Here is a 21,431-nt window from a genome sequence, read left to right on the forward strand (position 1 = left end):
CCTTGCGGTTTATGTACTCGCTGGCTTGGTGCTCCGGTGCCAAAATAGAGATATGAGTTCCGTCTATCGCCCCACCACAGTTAGGGAATCCCATTGCAGCAAGTCATCCACTATGACCTGCACATTTCCCAGAGTCACTACCCTTGATATCAGCAGCTCTTTGACTGTGTTGGCTACTTGGATCACAGCAGCCCCCACAGTAGATTTGCCCACTCCAAATTGATGCCCAACTGACTAGTAGCTGTCTGGCGTTGCAAGCTTCCACAGAGCTACTGCCACTCGCTTCTCAACTGTGAGGGCTGCTCTCATCTTGGTATTCTGGCGTTTCAGGGCAGGGAAAAGCAAGTCACAAAGTTCCATGAAAGTGCCCTTACGCATGCGAAAGTTTCGCAGCCACTGGGAATCGTCCCAGACCTGCAACACTATGCGGTCCCACCAGTCTGTGCTTGTTTCCCGGGCCCAGAATCGGTGTTCCACGGCATGAACCTGCCCCAGTAACACCATGATGTGCACATTGCTGGGGCCCGTACTTTGTGAGAAGTCTATGTCCATGTCTATGTCCTCATCACTGCGCTGCCGTCGCCTCCTCGCCTGGTTTTGCTTTGGCAGGTTCTGGTTCTGCATATACTACAGGATAATGTGTGTGGTGCTTATAGTGCTCATAATTGCCACGGTGATCTGAGCGGGCTCCATGATCCCAATGCTATGGCATCTGGGCTGCAAAAAGGCGCGAAACGATTGTCTGCCGTTGCTCTGACTGAGGGAGGGGCGACTGACTACATGGCTTACAGGGAATTAAAATCAACAAAGGGGGTGGCTTTGCATCAAGGAGAAACACAAACAACTGTCACACAGAATGGCCCCCTCAAGAATTGAACTCAAAACCCTAGGTTTAGCAGGCCGTTGATTTCACGGAGGGAGGAAGCAAATGAATACAAAACAAATCGGGTCTATTTCTTGTTTTGATCCACTCCATCTATCTTTTACATCTTCAGGCTGGCAGCAGATGGTGCAGTTCGACTGCTAGCCATCGTCATCTCCTGGGTGCTCGGCAGAAGATGGGAATGACCTGGCTGAGTCATTCTCATGTCTGCCCAGGCACCCGACGGACCGAGGTCGGCTAAAAGAGCACCCAGGAACATGACGACGATGGCTACCAGTCGTAATGCACCGTCTGCTGCCAAAAGGCAGTGAGCTGCTGTTGTGTAGCAATGCAGTCCCACGTCTGCCAGCACCCAGGAGACATACGGTGACGGTGAGGCGAGCGGGCTCCATGCTTGCCATGGTTTGGCGTCTGCACAGGTAACCCAGGAAAAAAGGCGCAAAACGATTGTGTGCCGTTGCTTTCACGGAGGGGGGAGCTGACGACATGTACCCAGAATCACCTGTGATACTGTTTTTGCCCCATCAGACATTGGGATCTCAACCCAGAATTCCAATGGGCGGCGGAGACTGTGGGATAGCTACCCACAGTGCAACGCTCCAGAAGTTGACGCTAGCCTCGGTACTGTGGATGCAGTCCGCCGACTTAATGCACTTAGAGCATTTTGTGTGGGGACACACATGATCGACTGTATAAAAACGATTTTTAAAAAACGACTTCTATAAATTCGACCTAATTTTGTAGTGTAGAGATACCCTAAGTGTAAATACATTTTTAAAATACAGCCATGTTTTATAGTTGCTTGTATCTATTTCAAAGAAAATATTTCATGTGTTACAGAGAAGAAAATGAGGGTCAAAACCAAAACTTTTTTTTTTTTTTTTCAAATTCAGAGGTATTATTTAGAGTTATTTTCAGGGTGGATAAAAATCAATGATTTTAAAAAATCAAATAAAAAGATTTTTTTGATAAAATGCTTTTTGAGGAAAAAACCTATCTAAAGATAGTTGTAATTAAGATACATTATAGCTCAAAGATATCATCATGCAATAGGGATTATAAATTCTAATTATATAGTATGACACAATATATTAATGGAATGTTTTGTAAAGAAGTTCCAATAGTTCACGGATTAGGGACCCAATCTTATGGGGTTCCAGGGGCTTCTGTATAGATTATTTAGGTTAATCTTTCTATCTACCAATTAAGACTCAGTGCTCAGTCTAGAAGATACCATAAGAGATGCTTAGTTTTGCAGTTCTCAAACTGTGGATTTGGGTCTCTATAGATAACATGCTTGTTAACAGCAAAAATGTTTAGTTAGTTATCTAATTAGCTAACTAACCTACCTCAACCCTCTTGCCCCTCTGCAAATTTGTGTACACAGAGTCAATCCCTTACCTCTCTCTAAAAGTGCAGTTTCAAAAAGTTAAATTAATAGAAGATTGTTGTGGGCACAATCGATCTGGACAAGGAGAAAAAGTCTGGAGATAAATGTGGGAAGGGAGGGACAGGCAATAGAAACAAAAGTGAAACTGTTTGAGCAGCATATTCCAGAAGTCTTGAGGTTTTATTTTAAGTTTCTCATGTTGACCTGGCTGACAGTCGATTAAATTTTTTTTTAAATATTTCATTTAACTATTTTAGTTAAAAACAATTTTAACAAAAACAAACCTGATTTTAAAAAACTTGAATGTTTAACTAAATTCAAAAAAAATCTTATGCTTATTTTGTTAAAATATTATATGTTTGCTGTTGAAGAAAAAATCTAGAATACATAACGTTGCTGTTTTAATTAAATAAAATAATTTAAGTGTCTGTCTGGTGATGTTCTCCTCCTAATACAGCAGGGCAAGAAAATCCTCCAAGTATTAATGATTAACTTGTTGAATTGGAGATAGTTCACCTCCCAATGACTTCATAAATATCTGCTTCAACACTTGCCCCATACAAAGGACCAATTTTTACTCAGTTATTACCTCATACGACTACACTGTGACATCAAATCAATAGCTGATTTAATTCATAACAGGAACAGCAATGCAATAAAATAGTCTGCAGTCATGTAAACATTTCATTAGGTAGTAGTCCACAACCTCAGAGGGGACTCTTGAGAACTGTCTGAAGCTGAACTGTCTTAGGATAGGTCTACACAAAGACTTTGTACCTATGTAACTATTTAAAAAATAATAATCATCATACCCCTAACTGAAATAGTTATACAAATGCAACTTCTGTGGATTACCACATCCCTACTGTGGGGATGCAGTCAAATCAGTTTAGCCTATTAGCTATATTGGTATAACTGTACAGTCTAAACTGGGGGGGAGCGGGGTGATTGTTGAACTCTCTTAACTACACAAGTATAGTTAAAGAAGTGCAGTGCTTGCATGTAAAACTCTGTAGATTCTAGAATTCTCTCAGCAATACCACCACCTCTTACTCAGTTCCCCTCCCCACCAATTCTCTTAGCTCTGTTTATATACTGAAAATCAATCCACATTAAACCATGCACGCACACACAAATTCAAATGATTTTATACTATGGACCCTATTTTTTCTTTTATAAAATAAAATGCTTATGAAAGATGCTAAGTTGAAGTTTTCCCCCAGAGAACAGTACAGTAAAGGCAGCAGCTGTGCCCTCACTGTCTTGCAAATGTAACAACCTTGACCACTTTTACAGATAAGAATATAATTCAGTTTCTATGCAAATTAAAATCCTTGGCAAAAGTTGTTCTCTACAGAGAAGCCAACTATAACACTTCTCCCTATGTAACAGAATAAGAATATCAGTTCATGTCATATGGCTCACCAAATGAAGAGTTTTGTTTGCTATTGCAGTAATATGGATTGCACTTGGAACTTGCATTCTAGAGACAACCTTTTTATCCCATCACTAGCTCAGGGGTCGGAAACCTTTCAGAAGTGGTGTGCCGAGTCTTCATTTATTCACTCTAATTTAAGGTTTCGCATGCCAGTAATACATTTTAACATTTTTAGAAGGTCTCTTTCTAAGTCTATAATATATAACTAAACTATTGTTGTATGTAAAGTAAATGAGGTTTTCAAAATGTTTAAGAAGCTTCATTTAAAATGAAAATAAAATGCAGAGCCCCTCGGACCGGTGGCCAGGAACCGGGCAGTGTGAGTGCAACTGAGAATCAGCTCGCGTGCTGCCTTTGGCACACGTGCCATAGGTTGCCTACCCCTGCACTAGCTTCTTAAGTTATCCAGTCTATACACATTTTGCTTTTTTAAAAATTACAATATGCTTTTCAGCAGAAATGTCTGAAATAATCATTTTTTAAAATATGGCCAAAAAATCCCATAAAAATCCCATTGATTTTCCAATTTTGATCTTGATAACATATTTGCAAATTGGCTTTTATATAAAGTTTCAGGTTGGTGTGTTTTGAAAGTGTCACAGATTTATCACAGAAAGACCAACAGACAGTAGAGGAATTTGAATATTCAGTAGCCTGAAGAGTTGAGGGTTGATGTAGTTTTTGTCAATAACCTGCACGATTAGCCCAACGTGTGCTCCCTCTCCCCACAAAAACAACGTTATCAAGACTAGTGTTCCGAGTACAATTTAAAGTCATACTAAACAGCCCTTACCATACAGAAAAGTGAGATGGTACATTCTACATAGAAATAATAACTGATACTTTATATGATGCATTTACGCTGAACCACAGTTAGATTCATAGTATGTAAAATCAAAGGTAAAACACAAAAATTTAAAGTCTCCTTACCACTTGCTGTGCAATGTTGACATTAGACTGTCCAAACGTTTTTGGCAGGAGCTGTTTTCCAAGTGTATTTACTGTAGAAGGATGAACAGCCACTAATGAAACAACCCCTAAAACAAATATAAATACAAATTTCCAGGTCAGCTTTGTTGCTTTCAGTAAATCTAAATTCATATTAATATCAAAGCACATAAAATTCAGTGAAAACTAGTTTTCAATAGGCATCTAAACAAGCATAAAAAAACAAATTTCTGAAGATGTATATAAAGATACCCTACGTATGAAAGTATATACAAGTATATTAGTGCAATATGTTTTTCCTTCCTGCTTACAAACACACAGAAAATTAAGATTCCCAGTATGCCCTCCCAATCTTTCTCTGCTGTGGACAATTGATGCTCCATGATCCATAAAATCTTCCGATCTTTTAAAAAACAAAATACCCCAAAACCCACTCTCTCCTAGCTCACAATGTAGTACCAACTGGTGGAGTTGTTCATAGAACTGACTGCCTCAACATGGCAGTGTCTCATCTCTGCTCAGAGAAGCAAAAGGTTCTTCTAAGACTCTCCCTCCAGGCAGAAAGCTTTTTCCATTTTTCTCTATCCTTAATATGTCCCTTTCTCCCCCTCCCTTCCCCAGCAGGGAGGGGATTTTTGAGAACAGGAGCCCGCAAGAATTTGGTATTTGAAGAGAAAAAGCTCAGCAGTGTAGCAAGCCCAGCTAAAATTAAAGGGGCTCCTTCCTGCTCAGCTGTGCAATTTTGTAGTGCCTCCCCCCACTCAACAACAAGGTAGTAGCCAAGCCATTAGCTATTTAGGGCAGAAATTCAGCAGCAGAAACTAGCTTTGCATAATCTCCAAGCCATATATTCCTAGCTAGTCAGTGCTTCAGGCTAAGGTGAAACATTGGAGTCAGCCGTTGCTGCAACAGCAACAATATGCAGGCAATCCTTCAAGTGCTTAAGGCAGTTATGTGGTTGATACCTGGCATTTTGGGAGCAACAACCCAGAGGTCCTTGGCTGTTTTATTTATTTATTTTCAGCTGACTGGGGTGAAATATGGTGTCCTTGTCTTCAAGAGTAAGTCAGAAGGACAAGAAAAATCTATGGGGCAGGACACTCTCCTCATCCCAACCCTTTCAGGCCATGTATATGTTACAGGGACTATATACACAGTGACATAGCTACAGCGCTGTAGCTATGCTGGAATAACCCTGTTACGTAAATGCAGCCTACAGCGACAGAAGGGGGTTTTCTGTCACTGTAGGAACACCACCTCTCCAAGTGATAGTAGGTAGGTCAATTGAAGCATTCTTCCATCGACATAGCTGAGTCTACGCTGGGGATTAGGTCAACATAACTACAATGTTCAAGTGTATGGAACCTTCATATCACCTGAAGAATGTAGCTATGTTAACCAAAATTTAAACTGTAGATCAGGCCTCCGATTGCCACAACAACCAGGTTTTTGTTTGATTTTTGGTCCCAACTGTTCCAGGACAGGCCTCAGCCAGTCCTTGTTGTATCTTGAACTCCTGCCCTCTTGCTGGCTCTCTCAGCCCCCTTTTCACTGAGGGCAGCTCTGACTTTCACAACCTCTTAAACCAAAACATCTGTTTAACAAAAAAAACCCCACTCAAATGTCTCAGATTCCCCATATTTGAGACCAATTACCATCAAATCAAGGCAGCTTGATTACATTCTCTCAGCTCCTCCAGATGCAGGTTTGTGCATGGCTTAGCCTGCCATCTCCCCACTTATTTAACACTGTTCCCCATCTCCCCCATAGTGACTCAGCAGCCTGGTCTCATCCATGTTGCAGCCTGCTGATGCACACCATTTTTTGTTGAGAACCACTTCAGCAAGGCTTTAAAACCTCATAAAACATTAGGGCTTCAAGCATCACTGCTCATGCCAAGCTCTGCTCTTCTCCCCTTATCATCATCCCCTGCTTCCATAAGACAATTCCCTGTCTCTTAAAAGGGCAGGTCTGAGACTGGGGCAATAGCTGTAGCTTAAGAAACAGCAGAAACTTTACAACTGTGAGACTGGGTAATTCACTGCTCTACCATATCTGATGTGACTAGTTCAAGCATTCAATAAGATGTCTTTTTGTACAATGACCAAAGCAGCACTCCAAAAGGGTAAAAAAAGAAAGAGAAAGAAGGGGGAGGGCACTGTACCATTCTCTCCCCTTGCAAACCCTCCCCACTTTGAAATAAAACTGTTCTAAGTATGCTTTCTAAATAAAAATTTAAAAAAATTAAACATTAGTCAAATGGACTTTCAAAACTGAGAAGGTCTCCACATAAATTTTACTTCATCCATCATAGCATCACCCCACCCGAGCTCCACTGGACTTGTAAACAAGCAGTGAAGCAATTACTCCTTTTCCTGAAGATTTTGTGGGTGTTTATTCAAGACCAATCCTGGTAGGAAAGAGAACATACAGGTTTCACCCAATACTGGTTCTGTCTACAACTGACAGTACTAGCTCATTTCTGCATGGAGTCCAAGCCTTTCTGATAGGACAATGGAAATCCTAAGAAGAAATTTCTACAAGGAAACTGTGCCCATGTGCAATTCTGCCTGTATCCACCGTGTTACCTATACTGAGTAGCACTGAACACTTGACATTAGTGGGAATTTAGTGGCCCAGAAACTCAGTCTTTTGGATGCATACACGTGCCAGTTCAGCATCCCTGAATCTCCAGGACAGAGGAAAACTTCTATTCCACATACCTTCAAACTCCCAGATCTACAGCATGAGGCTATTGCCCTGCAATCTCAGTAGTCTTGCCTTCTAGCACCTGAATATTCTGGATAGCTCATGGACTTCCCACTCAAATCTAGAAACTACCCAAGAGTCTGGGAATTTCAAGGGATTCTGCTAACTTGATCCTTATGTTGCTTCTGAAAGGAAAATAATCCCTTTTACCCTTATAGAGCACTGCTGCAGAGAGACTGAAAAATCTTGATGTCCCCTTGGAATCTTGCTTTGTTGTAAGTCTTCGTTTCCATTTTTTGTATAATAAATGGACAAGTAGATACAAGAAAAATATTCTGGTGGAAATGATTCATCTGCCATAAAGGCTTATTAATCAGAATTTAATGTTTGTTTTCTGAACTTGGGCATATGGCTGGGGAGTGAGAGGAGCAATCAGTTCTCTGAACAGCTCCACCTGCTACTGCTACATTGTGGAGCTAGAGAGGTTTTTTTGTTTTGTTTAAAAAGAGAGGAGCCTCTGTGCTTTGAAGATGAAGGAGGAATGCCCTCTTGTCCATTACAAGTGGTGTACCACCAGGTGCCCACTTTAGAGAAGAAAAGTTACAGATAGTTAGCAGTGGGAAGAGAGGTAAATAAACATTACTTATCACGCATTACTATTGTATCATGTCTATTACTAGGAATATTTTGAAAATAGCTCTTCCCCATTCTCACCAAAACCCAGGTCAAACTGCAAAGGCTGGCACTCTAGCTGGAGAAAAAGAATATTAGCACAACATACTCATATGGGCATCAGAAAGGGAGAAAGTTCACTCTTCAGTTTGGCTCTCCCAAATGAAGCATACGACAATGTCACTATGGTTAGCCCACCTACTCCACACTCAAACATCTTTCTACTTCCAAATAGTTCCATTAGTATGAACTAGGCTGTATATGCACCAATTGCACAATATTTTTCAACAACAGATGTATGGAGCAGAAATAATTTTTTCCTAAGTCAACTTTGCTGAAAAAAATCAAGAACATTACATATTTTGAGTTTAAAAAGGAATTCTACTTATTACTAATTTGGTTTCTCAAACCCTCCACTACATCAGTCTGGTCACTGGGTACAAGACCTTTTACCAATGAAAATATATAAAGAGGCACACTTGTCTCCGGTCACTTCATTACTATTAAAAAATTAAGAATCTATTATAAGACTCCAAAACAGTACGGAAGGAGGACTGGGTAAATGAATCCATGCAAACAATCATATTGAAATGTTACAATTACTATGTAAACTCCCATCTCCAAGAGCATGTGGATCCCCATTCCTGTAGATTAGCAAGCGGTCCCTAAACCCAAAGATGACGGGGTTCTGAGAAGACTTGACTGAATGATTGCCAGAATCCCTCTAAATAGGATATATACCATCGAAGAGATCTAGGGAGTAACGTGTAAAACTGTGGATAAGTCTAGGCAGCAGCCTTGCATAACTCAACAACAGGTAACAGTTACATTGCACAATTTGCACCCGGTAAGTGCCCTTTTCATATATAAACCATGTGGTCTAGCCTCCCTAGTCACGAATGGGGCTTGGGAAAGAATACCAGTAGACTAGAAATTGGAAACCTCTTCTGACAAGAACTTGATGTGGGTGCAGCACCACCTTATCCTTACAGAACACTGGACATAGATCAGCCATTAATATCTGAACCAGGCGAACACTTCCAACTGAGGAAGAACCCAGATTGTTTAAAAATACACACACACACACAAAAATACAAAAGAGAGAACAAAAAGTATGACGAAAGGTCAGAATCTTCCAGTCTTGATGAGATGGAACCATCCCTTCCATTTCACAGAAAAATAGATTTATTGTAGATTTCCTTTTCAGACTTCTAACAGTAATCCCACTCCAAGCTGCTCGACCAGCCGCATCCAGGCTATCAAATTCATGGAACTTGGACTGAGACCTCGCCTGCATCTGGACCAGATCCACTGAACCAGGAGTTCTCAAACTGGGGGTCGGGACCCCTCAGGGGGTCGCGAGGTTATTACATGGGGGATCACAAGTTGTCAGCCTCCAACCTAAACCCTGCTTTTCCTCCAGCATTTATAATGGTGTTAAATGTATAAAAAAGTGTTTTTAATTTATACGGGGGGGGGGGGGGGTCGCACTCAGGCTTGCTATGTGAAAGGGGTCACCAGTACAAAAGTTTGAGAACCACTGCATTAGACTTGGCAGAGGGAATGGACAATCCACTACCAGGTCCACCAGGACACAGTAACAAAAAAATCAAAAAACACAACATCGGACAAGCCCAAACAGTGCTATGAGCTGTGCTTGATACAGGGTCTGCCTACACTACAAAATTATGTTGACTTAAGTTACATTGATGTGCACCCACCTCACTAATTAAATTGCTTTTGTATGTCCACACTATGCTCCTTGTGTCCAGGGTGCACGTCCTCACCAGGAGCGCTTTCACCGATTGAATTCAGTGTGGGGCATTTTGGGGCAGCTTCTGAAAGGCAGCAACAATCAATGTAAGCAACACAGTGTCTACACTGACACTGTGTCAACCTAAGCGCTACGCTTCTCACGGAGGTGGAGTTATTAGATCAGCGTAGGGGGCAAGTTACATCGGCAAAAGTTACATTTAGCATAGACGCTTGCAGAGTTAGGTCAAAGGAAGCTGTCTTGCGCCAACCTAACTCTGCAGTGTAGACCAGGGCAAGGTCTGATATTCTACAAAATCGTAAGAATCTGATGAATCTGAGAGACTACATAAAGGAATGCCTGGCTCCATTCCAAAGGAATGTGTCTGAAATCTGACTCCTCCAGACCCTTCAGCAGAACTGATCCACATGTGATACTGTGTTTCAAGGCAAGAAAGTTCATCTGAGCTGTTCTTCACCTGGAGGAACTCTGTCCTGCCAGTTGCTATAAACACACAATTACCTTCCAACTGTGTTGGCCATTAAAATCTGAATGGAGCCCTTTAGGAGAGGTAGGAACATCTGTGACAATTCAGACACCTCAAGGGGAGAACAGGGGATTTGAGCCGCAAAGAATAAGCAGTTGAATTAACTGATTGTATGCAACATTATTATGCTATAACTATGCCGAGTAAGGTCTTTCACGAAAGTCTGTTTTAAACTTAATAATCATTTGATACATAAATCCATAACTATACCCTGTATGTATGTTTGTGTATATAGAGAACTGTGCTCGTAAACTTCAGCTCCAGCAGGCGCCCCTATAATAAAGAATCCCTAGACGAGGCTGCCGGTGGGCGTGAACGGTGCAGGGTGTCTGGGAGCTGCCGGAGCTCTGGGTCCCTGCACGGCTCAGCTCAGCGACGGGAGGGGGGGAAGCTGCTGTGGCAGCAGCTCAAGACATTCCGGCACTAGGCAGAGTGCCGGTGGCTTCACGACATGGAGGGGCTGCAGCAAGGCGCCCGGCTCGGAGCGCGGGAGAAGAAAGTGAGGGACGGGAGGAGGCGCTGCCGCTGCCTGGGCACAGGTGCTTCTGCTGCTCCAGCTCTCCGGACGGTGGGGTGCAAAGTGCCCCCTGAGATTCGCCGCCCGCAGGGGATGTACCGGCTGCTTGGTCTCCGTTCCCTGTGCGGAGCCGGCTCCTAGGTTGCGCTGGACTCAGCGGGAACCAGCAGGAGCTGGGCGTCTTGGAGCTGTGGGGGAGGAGGAGGTCACTCATCAGAGGCACCTGGGCAGCCAGGTAAGCACAGATCCAATGAGGCGGGGGGGGGGGAGGGGGCAGGGACCGACCATCCACTCCCCGCTCACGTCCGAGACTCCAGCCCCCCTGGAGCTTCCCGCGCACCTCTCCCCTCCCGCAGTGTCATGGCTTCCTCCGAGGTCGCTCGGCAGCTGGTGAGTCCCGCCCAGGGGCGCGTGAAACTTTCTCGCCTCTTCTCCCCCGCCCCCCCCCCGACCACACCCTAAAGACTTCCTTGGCCGAGCCGCGCCTCTCTGCAGAACCTCTGAAAGGAGAAAGTCTTACCTATCAGTCTTAGTATTGACATACATGAATACTCAAGTATTCTTATATGGGTTGCCATTACTGCCAAGCATCTGGTGAAAACTCTTAAGGGTTATGGAGAAACCAAATGACAGGATCCAATAATATGCAGTGTAGTTGTTGCTCTGTCAGTTCCAGGATATTAGAGAGTCAAGGTAGATGAGGTAATATCTTTTATTGGTCCAACTTCTGTTGTCTCTCTCACAATCAGAAATTGGTCCAGTAAGAGATATTACCTCACCCACCTTGTCTTTCTAGGATCCAATAAATAGTAACATTTGGGAAACCAACAAACCAACCAATGAGACTTTCCAATAAGTAGGGTGAATTGCAGTAAAGAATTACAAAAGCCGATTTTGTAGACACAAGAAAGAAATGATGATTACCAATATCCCTATATGGAATTTCTACCACTCCATTAAAATGTCCAATTTACATTACTGGCCATTACTGCTTTTTTTGAGAGAGAGTATTAACAAGAGTGTAATGCATAACCCCTGTATTGTTGATGGACCTATGCTTTATCTTCTCTCCAAACGGGAGCCACAAACTTGTAGAGAGATCCCTGAAAGAAGAATTTTTGGGGAGAGCGAGGGTGTGGAGGAGAGATATGAAGGAATTCCAGCACATGTCACAAGGAAAAAAGGAGTCCCTTTACCCTTTTGGGAAAGTAATCACAAACTAAGCCAGTTCAAGATTCTCAACCTGCCCATCAAAACTGATGCTTAGACAAAGAAGTGGACAAAGACTGTTAGAACCCGTCCTTCTGTTTTAAAGATATCAGCGGTTTCCAAGCAGGACTCTGGGAGCAGAACTCCTGGAAAGATCTTGGTCTCTGGGACCAAAAGGTGGCATTAGGTCTCTTCTGCAAGTACAGAGCCTAGAGATTTCAAAGAAGGTCTTCAGTTTCTGCAGAACTACATCTGCCTTCCTACTAAATAAATCTGGCCTATCAAATGACAGACCTTTCCAAAGACCAAATCCTTTCAATCATGCAAATCTCTGCGCAATAATGGGTGTTGTCACAATCTTTCTGCAATGTTTAAGTGGCCTGACATTAGATGTGTTGATACTTAGTTATGACCTCAAACTCCCTTCATAGCATCTTCAAAATAGCTGATTATTTATAAAGAGCCACTCTATCCTAGTTCAGGAAGTTGTATTTGGCTAGCATGTCTGGTACATGACTCTGCATTTGTAGGGTAATTGATGAATACAACCTCTTGTCCATACGCAGTGGCACAGGACCTAGCCAACAGAACTGAAAATGGGAATTATGGGGAGGGTTTTTGTAGTGTTCCCATTCCCTCCCCTTGTTGACAGGGGTTTAATAGGGAAGACTGACAGCTAACGAGGCAGCAGCAAGAGTGTGACGAAGCACACATTTTCTGTAATATTTTTATGAATCCTATGTGTGCCTCAGTTTCCTCTGTATTTCACATGGCTACCCAGTGGGGGGCGAGGAAAGGGAGGACAGTTTGTTCTCAGGGCAGGCAAAGGCCTGCTCTACACTACAAAGTTAGATCGACGTAAGCCACCTTATGTGCATGTCTACACTTAAATTTGTCTCCCACCAATGCAAGTGTCCTGTTGCACATACATAGTAACACCAGCTCCCCAAACAGCATTGAGCCATGGTCAACGTACGGAAGTCAACACAGCAAATGTAGACACTACATTACTTATGTTGACCCTAATAGTCCTGCAGCAGCTGTCCCACAATGTCTGACACTTACCACTCTGATCACAATTGTTAACTCTACTGTCCAGGGGTCACACAGACCTGAATCACCCCTCACACTCACCCTAAAACTCCCACAAATTTTTGAAATGACTTTTCCTGATTGTCCAGCTTGGTGAGCACACCTCTATCCGTTCTCCATCATTGTAACTGCCCAGCTGACCATGCTGATTACATGCTCCAGGAATGCTCCGGCATGGAGGAGACAGGAGATATTGGATCTCCAGGGCTTTGGGGAGAAGAGGCAGTGCTGGAACAGCTCCAAGCCAGCCACAGAAACATCAACATCTACGAACAGACTGCTTGGGGGGGGGGAATGCAAGAGAAGGGGTACGACAGATATCAGCATCGGTGCCGCGTGAAAGCCAAGGAACTGTGACAGGAATGCCAGAGAGGCCAACAACTGATCTGGTGCCGAGCTCCAGACCTGCCAGTTTTATGAAGAGTTGTATGCCATACTTGGCAGAGACCCCATTACCACCATGGGTACCTCTGAGGAGGCCAAGTAACAGACCCATGCCATGAACAGCGAGGAGGAGCAGCAGCAGCATGGGGGACAAGCAATCAGAGTATCCAGCTGTGCTGCAAGTCAGAACCGGATTTTGACTCCACTGAAGTCCAGCCAGTCCCTGCAGTTGAGCATGGGCTAGCCTGATGCAGGGGAAAGAACCGTAGTAAGTATGTAAATAAGTTTCCAATTACAGTGATGGCACCCCCAACTTAGTCAGACATTCATCAACTTTTCATTAATTTACCCATGCTACAATACGTACAACGAACAGAGGCAGAGTTATCTGCTTTTCAATCACCTATATAGTTAGGTGGGGGAGGGGCATGCAGAGCAGTTTGTTTGCATACACAGCGATAGGGTGACCATAAGTCCCACTTTGGCTGGGACAGTCCCTTTTTTAAGCCGTCCCACCTGTCCTGACTTTTTTGGCAAAAGTGATAGTCAGTTGGCAAGAGCAAATGGGACAAATGCCCACTTCACAAAAAATCAGGGCACGCACGAGGGGCACAGAGGAACTTGCAGGGGGAGAGTGGCAACTCCAGACCTGCAGGGCACAGGGCTCCAGTGATCAGTGACACCAGCCACATGGGGGGTTGGGGGAGGAGGAGGATTCGGGTGAGCAATGATCCCAGATGCATGGGGGGGGGAGAGGCAGGACTCAGTTGACACAGTGATGCCAGTCCCGCATTGGGAAGGGCAACAGGGCTCGGGCAAGAAGAAATGCCAGCCCCATGCAGGGAGGGGCAGCAGAGCTCAGATGAGAGCCCTGTGCGGGGGGAGAGGCAGGGCGTGGGCCAGCCCTGGGGGCAAGAGGGGAAAGGGAGCAGGGCACAGGACAGCCCCATGTCTGGGAGGGGTGGGGGAGAGGGAACAAACCAGCACCCCACACAGCGGGGCCGGGCTCAAGTGAGCCGCGCGTGGTGTCCCATTTTCCCTCTGGCAAATATGATCACACTACACTGGGATGCCCCTTGAATCTTCTTGAGAGATCATGGTGAAACTTCCATGGAGGTACACCACAACCCTCTCCTGAAGGTATCTAGTAGGGATGGCAGCCTTATTGCTTCCTCCATGGTAAGAAAACACTTTCCCATGCCAGGTGGCAATAACTTTAGCTGGCACCATTGCAGTAAACAGTGGCATACAGGGCCGGAATGATTCAGGACCCCAGCAGTAGCTGTGTGCTCTCTCTCTGTTCCTTTGTTACCTCAGGAGTGAGCTATCAGCAACCACCACCAACTACGGAAAATGGTGCCAGTATTCAGTGCCTTTGCCCTACACACATTTTCATGCAACCGAGCAGTTCCCTCCTCTACTCCTGAGGGAATTATTTGCCAAAAATTAAAAATTATGCACACAATATTTTAAAATTCTGCATATTTTATTTGTCAATAAATAAATGTGGCTTGAAATTAGGCAAAGGTTTCAAGCCATCAGAGGAGCAAAGGCGTAAATCTACTCAAGGTATGGTAGTGAGACATGTATAACGGGAGAGTGGTGAGCATTCCCTTCTAGAAACTACAGAAAAAGAGGACAGTGACACAGCTATAGAAATGGCTGATGCTGCAAGGAAGTACCCAAAAACAGGTGGCATCAAGGAATATCCTCAGAGGCATGATCTTTCTAGGCACTTAAAACCAAGGAATAGGATGACAGCTGACTTGACGTTTTGATACAACCACATAACTGCAAAACCATCCATTACATCCTGCACGCTGCCAAAAGTCTCAGTTCTGCACAGCAGGACATGGATTAGTGGCCCTGCACACTTGCATGACAATGGCCCCCACATTGGATTTTCCCACTCCAAAATGACTTGCCCCCACTATTAGGCTGCTCTTCCATCAGTGTCAAAATTTTCACTGGGACTTGTCTAAGGTGAGAGTACACTATTGCAGGGGGAAATAATGCAGATAAATACTGTTTGCACCATCAATCCTTACAAACAGCACAACATATCCAAAAATACTTGAATCATGTAGCACTCACTTGAGCTACTGATGTACCAGTATTCACTGTGGGACCCACATACCATCTGTACCAAAATTCTTGGTATGGATCAAGGGAGGGACACACATATAGTCTAGTATTTTAGCCTAACTGCATGGTACTGTATACGTTTTTATATAATTTATGCAGTAAGCCACAGTGTAGTTGGGGGGGGCTAGAGAATTTGGGGGGGTATCGATTTTGTTTCTAAGGTAAACTCCCAGAGTCTACTTCAATTATTCTTTTGGTCATTCTGTCTGTGGGACAGAAGGGGAGGAAAAGAGAGTATAAGGCTACATCTACACTACAGGGGGAGGTCGATTTAAGATACGCAAATTCAGCTACGCGAATAGCGTAGCTGAATTTGACGTATCGCAGCCGACTTACCCCGCTGTAGGGACGGCGGCAAAATCGACCTCTGCGGCTTCCCGTCGACGGCGCTTACTCCCACCTCCGCTGGTGGAGTAAGAGCGTCGATTCGGGGATCGATTGTCGCGTCCCGTTGATCCCGAGAGGTCGATTTCTACCCGCCGATTCAGGCGGGTAGTGTAGACCCAGCCTAAGAGTCAGCCCCACACACCTGACAAAGTAAAACCAATACCACCAACAATATCAATAAATCAGAGATCAGACACAAATTAGTTCATGGATTAGGGCATTACCAAAAAACCCACAACCCTCACCTGAAATTCCAGTGGAACCACAGATGGTGGGTGGAGTTGGGAGAACTAGCTGAAGGAAAGTGGATGCTGGAACAGCAAATGGGAGGCTCTAGGTGGACACTGGATTAAGTGAGATTTTGTGGGAGTTAGGGGCCAGTCTAGATAGGTAAAGAGCAGTAAGAAGTGGTGGCCCAAACGAGGGAACTGCAGAAACAAAGGCAGAAAGGTGGCTGAGAAGAGAGACAAATTACACCTCTCAGAGCCAAGTAGGGCTGACTGCCTTACATATGGCCAACCCATGTGGCTACTTATCTAAGGCAAGAAGGATTCAGTCCAGACAGAACATTAGGGTTTGATATTTCTTTTTCTATGAAGCACAACATGCTATGTAGCTAATAGAGTCAACTATGCTCTATACATGTACTAATATATCAGCTGATCTTCCAAAGGAGGCTGCTGGTATATAAAAGCAGATAGGCTAAGGTGACACATGAAACTATAAGCCCAGAACCAGTTTAGACATTGCGAAAGAGAATTTCCTGCAATATCCAGTATGAACTTCATTAAATTAAGGTAAACCTGATTGAATTAAGTGTATTACCTTTTGGGTCCACTGTATTAAAAATGCAATTGGTAAAAAAGAAGAAGTTACTCACCTTGTGCAGTAAGGATGGTTCTTCGAGATGTGTCCCCCTATGGGTGCTCCACTGTAAGTGCTCCACTGCAGGTGTGCCTGCGTCCCTACACTGATCGGAGAACTCTGGTAGCAGTGTCTGTTCAGACCAAGTATATGCCACTCTTTGCGTGCCACGAGGCTATCCAGCTTGTGTAGTCAACCCCTCCTCAGTTCCTTCTCTACCACACAGTCCAGGATTCTTGTCAGTAAGTAGAAGGGTGGGCTATCGAACACCCATCGGGACACATCTCGAAGAACCATCATTACTGCATGAGGCAAATAACTTCGAGTAGCATTCACTGTAGGTGACTCCCAAGCAGCATCCATCACGGGAGGCTGAGACTTCAGAATCGGGTCTGTTATAGATGATAGTACTGTGGTACCGAATCTGGTGTCTGCAGCAGAGTCCCCCAGGATGGCACAGTGTACTGCAAAGGTGTGTGCAGATGCCCAGGAAGTCGCTCTACAGACTTCTGATATATGGATACCCCTGGAGAAGGCGACGGAAGAGGAGACCAATCTTGTAGAGTGTGTGCATATTGAAGATGGGGATGGTAAATCGAGCTCTGTTACCAGATGCATATAGTTCAAGACCCATTTGGAGAGTCTTTGAGCTGAAATCGCAGCACCTTCTGACCTATCTGCAATAGAGAGGAAGAGGCTCAGTATTTTCTAAAAAAACCTGTTGTCCTGTCCAAATAGAAGACCAATGCTCTCCTCATGTCACGCATATGCAGGATGGCTTCTCTATTATTCTGATGAGCTTTAGAATGAGAAGATGGAAACTGGTCCATAAGAAATGTGAATTTCACCTTGGGCGTGAACTTCGGATATAGCATCAGAGCAGCTAGCTCCCTTACCCGTCTCGCCGAGGTCATGACAACCAAGAACACACTGTCTTCATGGAAAGGTGAGTTAAGGAACAAGTGGCCATGGGTTCAAATAACAGTCTAGTTAGACCTTTTAACACTAGTCTGAGATCGCACTGTGAGATGGAAAGTCTGGGTTGGAGAAAGAGGTTCGCTATGCCCTTGAGAAGCCTCTTTGTAGTCAGGTGAGAGAATTGAGTATCCTTCTACCTGCTGGTGGAAGGCTGCAATTGCTGTTAAGTGGACTTTTAGTGAGCTAACAGAGAGCCCCAACTTCTTGAGATACAAGAGATAGTCTGGGACTACTGGTAGGGTGGCTGTATTCAGGGCAATGCCTTTGGGCTGGCACCAGATTTGAAATCTTTTTTCCATTTTTATAGGTAAGTACAACAAGTAGCTCCTTTCCTACTGTGCAATAACACCTCCTGTACCTCTTGAAAGCAAGGTGTCTATGTGTTGTAACCATGGAGCCAGGCTTTGGGCTGCCACTACTGAGAGGATCTTGGAGAATACTGAGGGACGACGGGAGGCTGAAAGGGAGTACTCTGTACTGGTAGTGGTCTTGGCCTAGCGTGAACCTAAGGTAACCTCTGGCTCAGTAGAATTGAAATGTGGAAGTACACTTCTTATTGGCTCTCGGCCCTTGATCTCTCTCTTTTCTCTAATGCTGGAATAATAGTTGATAAAGAGACCATCTTGAAATTCTGAACCTTGATAAATTTGTTGAGTGCTCTGAAGTCTAGTTTGGGTCTCCAACCCCCCCTTTTTCTTCGGTATCAGGAAGTAGCGATAGTAGAAAACGTTGCCTCTTAGATGTATGGGCACTGGCTCTATGCTGAGCAGATGATTTATGTCTTGACGTAGCTGGCTCTTGTGAGAAGGGTCCCTGAAGAGGGATAGGGAAGGCTGTTTGGGAGGTGGCAGGGAGGTGAAATGGATGGAGTACCCATCTCAGATGATCTCCAGCAACCAATTTGTCGGAGATTCTCCGTGCCTAGGTGGTATGGGGTGAGACAGTCTCCAAAATGATGGGTAAGGTTTTCCGGTATGAGATAACAATGAAGGGAATGTTCAGTGGCTCTCAAACTTTTTTACTGGTGACCCCTCTTACATAGCAAGCCTCTGAGTGCAACCCCCCTTATAAATTAAGAACACTTTTTAATATATTTAACACCATTATAAATACGGGAGGCAAAGTGGGATTTGGGGTGGAGGCTGACAGCTCACAAACCCCATGTGTTATAAACAGACAGTTATGGGTTAATGCCTCTTTTACCTACAAAGGGTTAAGAAGTTCACCTAGCCTAGCTGACACCTGACCAGAGGAACCAATGGGGGGGGGACAAGATGTCTCAAGAGGAAGGAGGGAAGTTTTTCCTTTGTTCTCTTCTTTAAGTTCTGTGCCAGAGTGAAAAGATCCAGGAATCAAGCAAGGTAGTGAGTATTAGAGAAGGAATAAATTAGCTTATGTTTATTTCCTTTTGTGACTTCTTTTTGCAATGGGGGGGAATCAAATTGGGTTTTCTTTTGTGTACTTTAAGTTTTTTTGCCCAGCGGAAAATCCGCTGTATTTTTGAATCTGTTGTCTGTGAGAATAGCTTGCATGCTAATCTCAGAGGTATTCCTTTCACCCTTTTGCTTTAATTAAGTCTTTTCTTTAAAACCTGATTGATTTTTCCTTGTTTTAAGATCCAAGGGGTTTGGATCGGTGTTCACCAGGAAATTGGTGGAGAAGTCTCTCAAGGCTACCCAGGGAAGGGTTATAGTACTTGGGAGGGAGATATTTTTTGGGGGGGAAGACAGAGTTCCCAAATGACTCAAACGGTTGTTTAAACGATTTGGTGGTGGCAGTATACACTGATCTAACCCTTGAGCGGTCCCGACCCCCAGTTTGAGAATCCCTGTTCAACAGGCACTTTGACCAACCTGTGAAAATTGCTGCTTTAAGGTGGAAGGTTCAGAGGAAATGGGCTGAGATCCTGACGTTTTCAGTCTGGGGAACCTGGACTTCTTCCTCTGGGGTTCATATGATGTCTGAGATATATATTGTGATGAGTGAGGTTTGAACGGTGGCTATGGCTATACTTTCCTTTGTACCCAGGTGCACAGATCCCGAGGGATTGAAAAATGGTCCTGGAATCTTTTAACATGTGAAGGGAGGCATCAGGTCTTATCAGAGAATAGCTTTGTCCCTTCAAAAAGTAGGTCCTCCACACTCATTTGGAAAGCTGGATAGATGAAGCCACAAGACCCGTTTCATCACAATGGCAGTTGAAATCGAACGTGCCGCCGTGTGATGCCGCAGCTGCATCAAGTGCAGATTTGGAAAAATGTCTTAGCCAACAATTGGCCTTCGTTGACTGTAGCCTTGAATTGCTCTTTATCAGAATCAGGAAGCTGCTCAATAAAAACTGAATTTCACATAGTTCTGATAGTTGTATTTTGCCATTAAAGCGTCATAGTTTGCAATGCAGAACTGAAGAGTGGCCAAGGAACATGCTTTCTGGCCATAAAGGTTCAAGTGCTTCTAGTCCCACTCATAAAGGGATAGATTTAAACTGGTGTGGTGCCCCTCTGAATTGACTGCATCCACAATAAGTGAATTGAGAAGCAAATGGAAGACGAGGAATTCCGTGTCTTTAGCTGGCATGTAATATTTTTTTGTCGGCCTGCTTGCCTGTTGGTGGGACCGACACATGGGTCTGCCAGGAGTGCTTCATTTATAGGGCCCTAACAAATTAGCTGTGAAAAATGCATCACAGAAGGCGAAATCAGGCCTCCCCTGTGAAATCTGGCTAGTGGGGGGGGGGGGGGGGGGGGGGGAGGGTCAGGGTAGTGCCATCCTTACTTCTGCGTTGCCTTCAGAGCTGGGCAGCTAGAGTGTGGCAGCTGCTGGCCAGGAATCCACCTCCTAAGGCAGCGCCACCGCCAGCAACAGCACAGAAGTGGGGGTGGCATAGTGGGGGGGGTTGTCACTTTGAGGGGGCAGGGCGGGAGGGCAATGTGGGCAACCACCCAGGATACGGTGATCACCCTCTTTCCCTCCCCTGCACAGCTACAGGCCCTTTAACTTCTGAGCAGGGGCCTGCAGCCAGGGAGGGGCAGGGCTGAGGGTGCCCCAGCCGGGAGGCTTTTCCTGTGCACTGGGCTCCAGCTGATGAGGGACAGGACTTCCTCTTCCCCTGCATGGGTCGTACCCACCTCCGGAAACCTCCCCAAGCAGCAGGATGCTCTCCAGCTGCTGCCTGGGAGCCCAGCTCTGAAGGCAGCACTGCCACCAGCAACAACACAGAAGAGAGTGGCAATATCACATCATGCCACCCTTACTTCTGTGCTACTGCTGGCAGCAGTGCTGTCTTCAGAGCTGGGCTCCTATCCAGCAGCTGCCACTCTCTGGCTGCCCAGCTCTGAAGGCAGTGCTGCCATCAGCAGCAGCACAGAAGTAAGGGTGGCAATACCGCAAGCCCCCCTTACAATAACCTTTTAACCCCCCACTCCAACAACCCACTTTAGGGTCGGGACACCCTCAGTTACTACACAGAGGAATTTCAGATTTAAATATCTGAAACTGAAATTTAAGATTTTTTT

General features: G+C 44.7%; 1 protein-coding gene across 7 annotated transcripts in view; it reads right to left on the reverse strand.

Annotated features, from left to right (window-relative positions):
* The window catches only part of TFDP1 (transcription factor Dp-1), a 105,202-nt gene that overhangs the window by 44,881 nt on the left and 38,890 nt on the right, over positions 1-21,431 (reverse strand). For all 7 annotated transcript variants that reach the window (XM_005309885.5, XM_008174758.4, XM_005309888.5 and 4 more), the window contains exon 4: positions 4,642-4,748. In XM_005309885.5, coding sequence (XP_005309942.1) covers positions 4,642-4,748 — 107 coding nt within the window. The remainder of the gene's footprint in view (positions 1-4,641; positions 4,749-21,431) is intronic.

The sequence above is a fragment of the Chrysemys picta genome, chromosome 1 (genome assembly GCF_011386835.1).
Source record: "Chrysemys picta bellii isolate R12L10 chromosome 1, ASM1138683v2, whole genome shotgun sequence".
NCBI lineage: Eukaryota > Metazoa > Chordata > Testudines > Emydidae > Chrysemys > Chrysemys picta.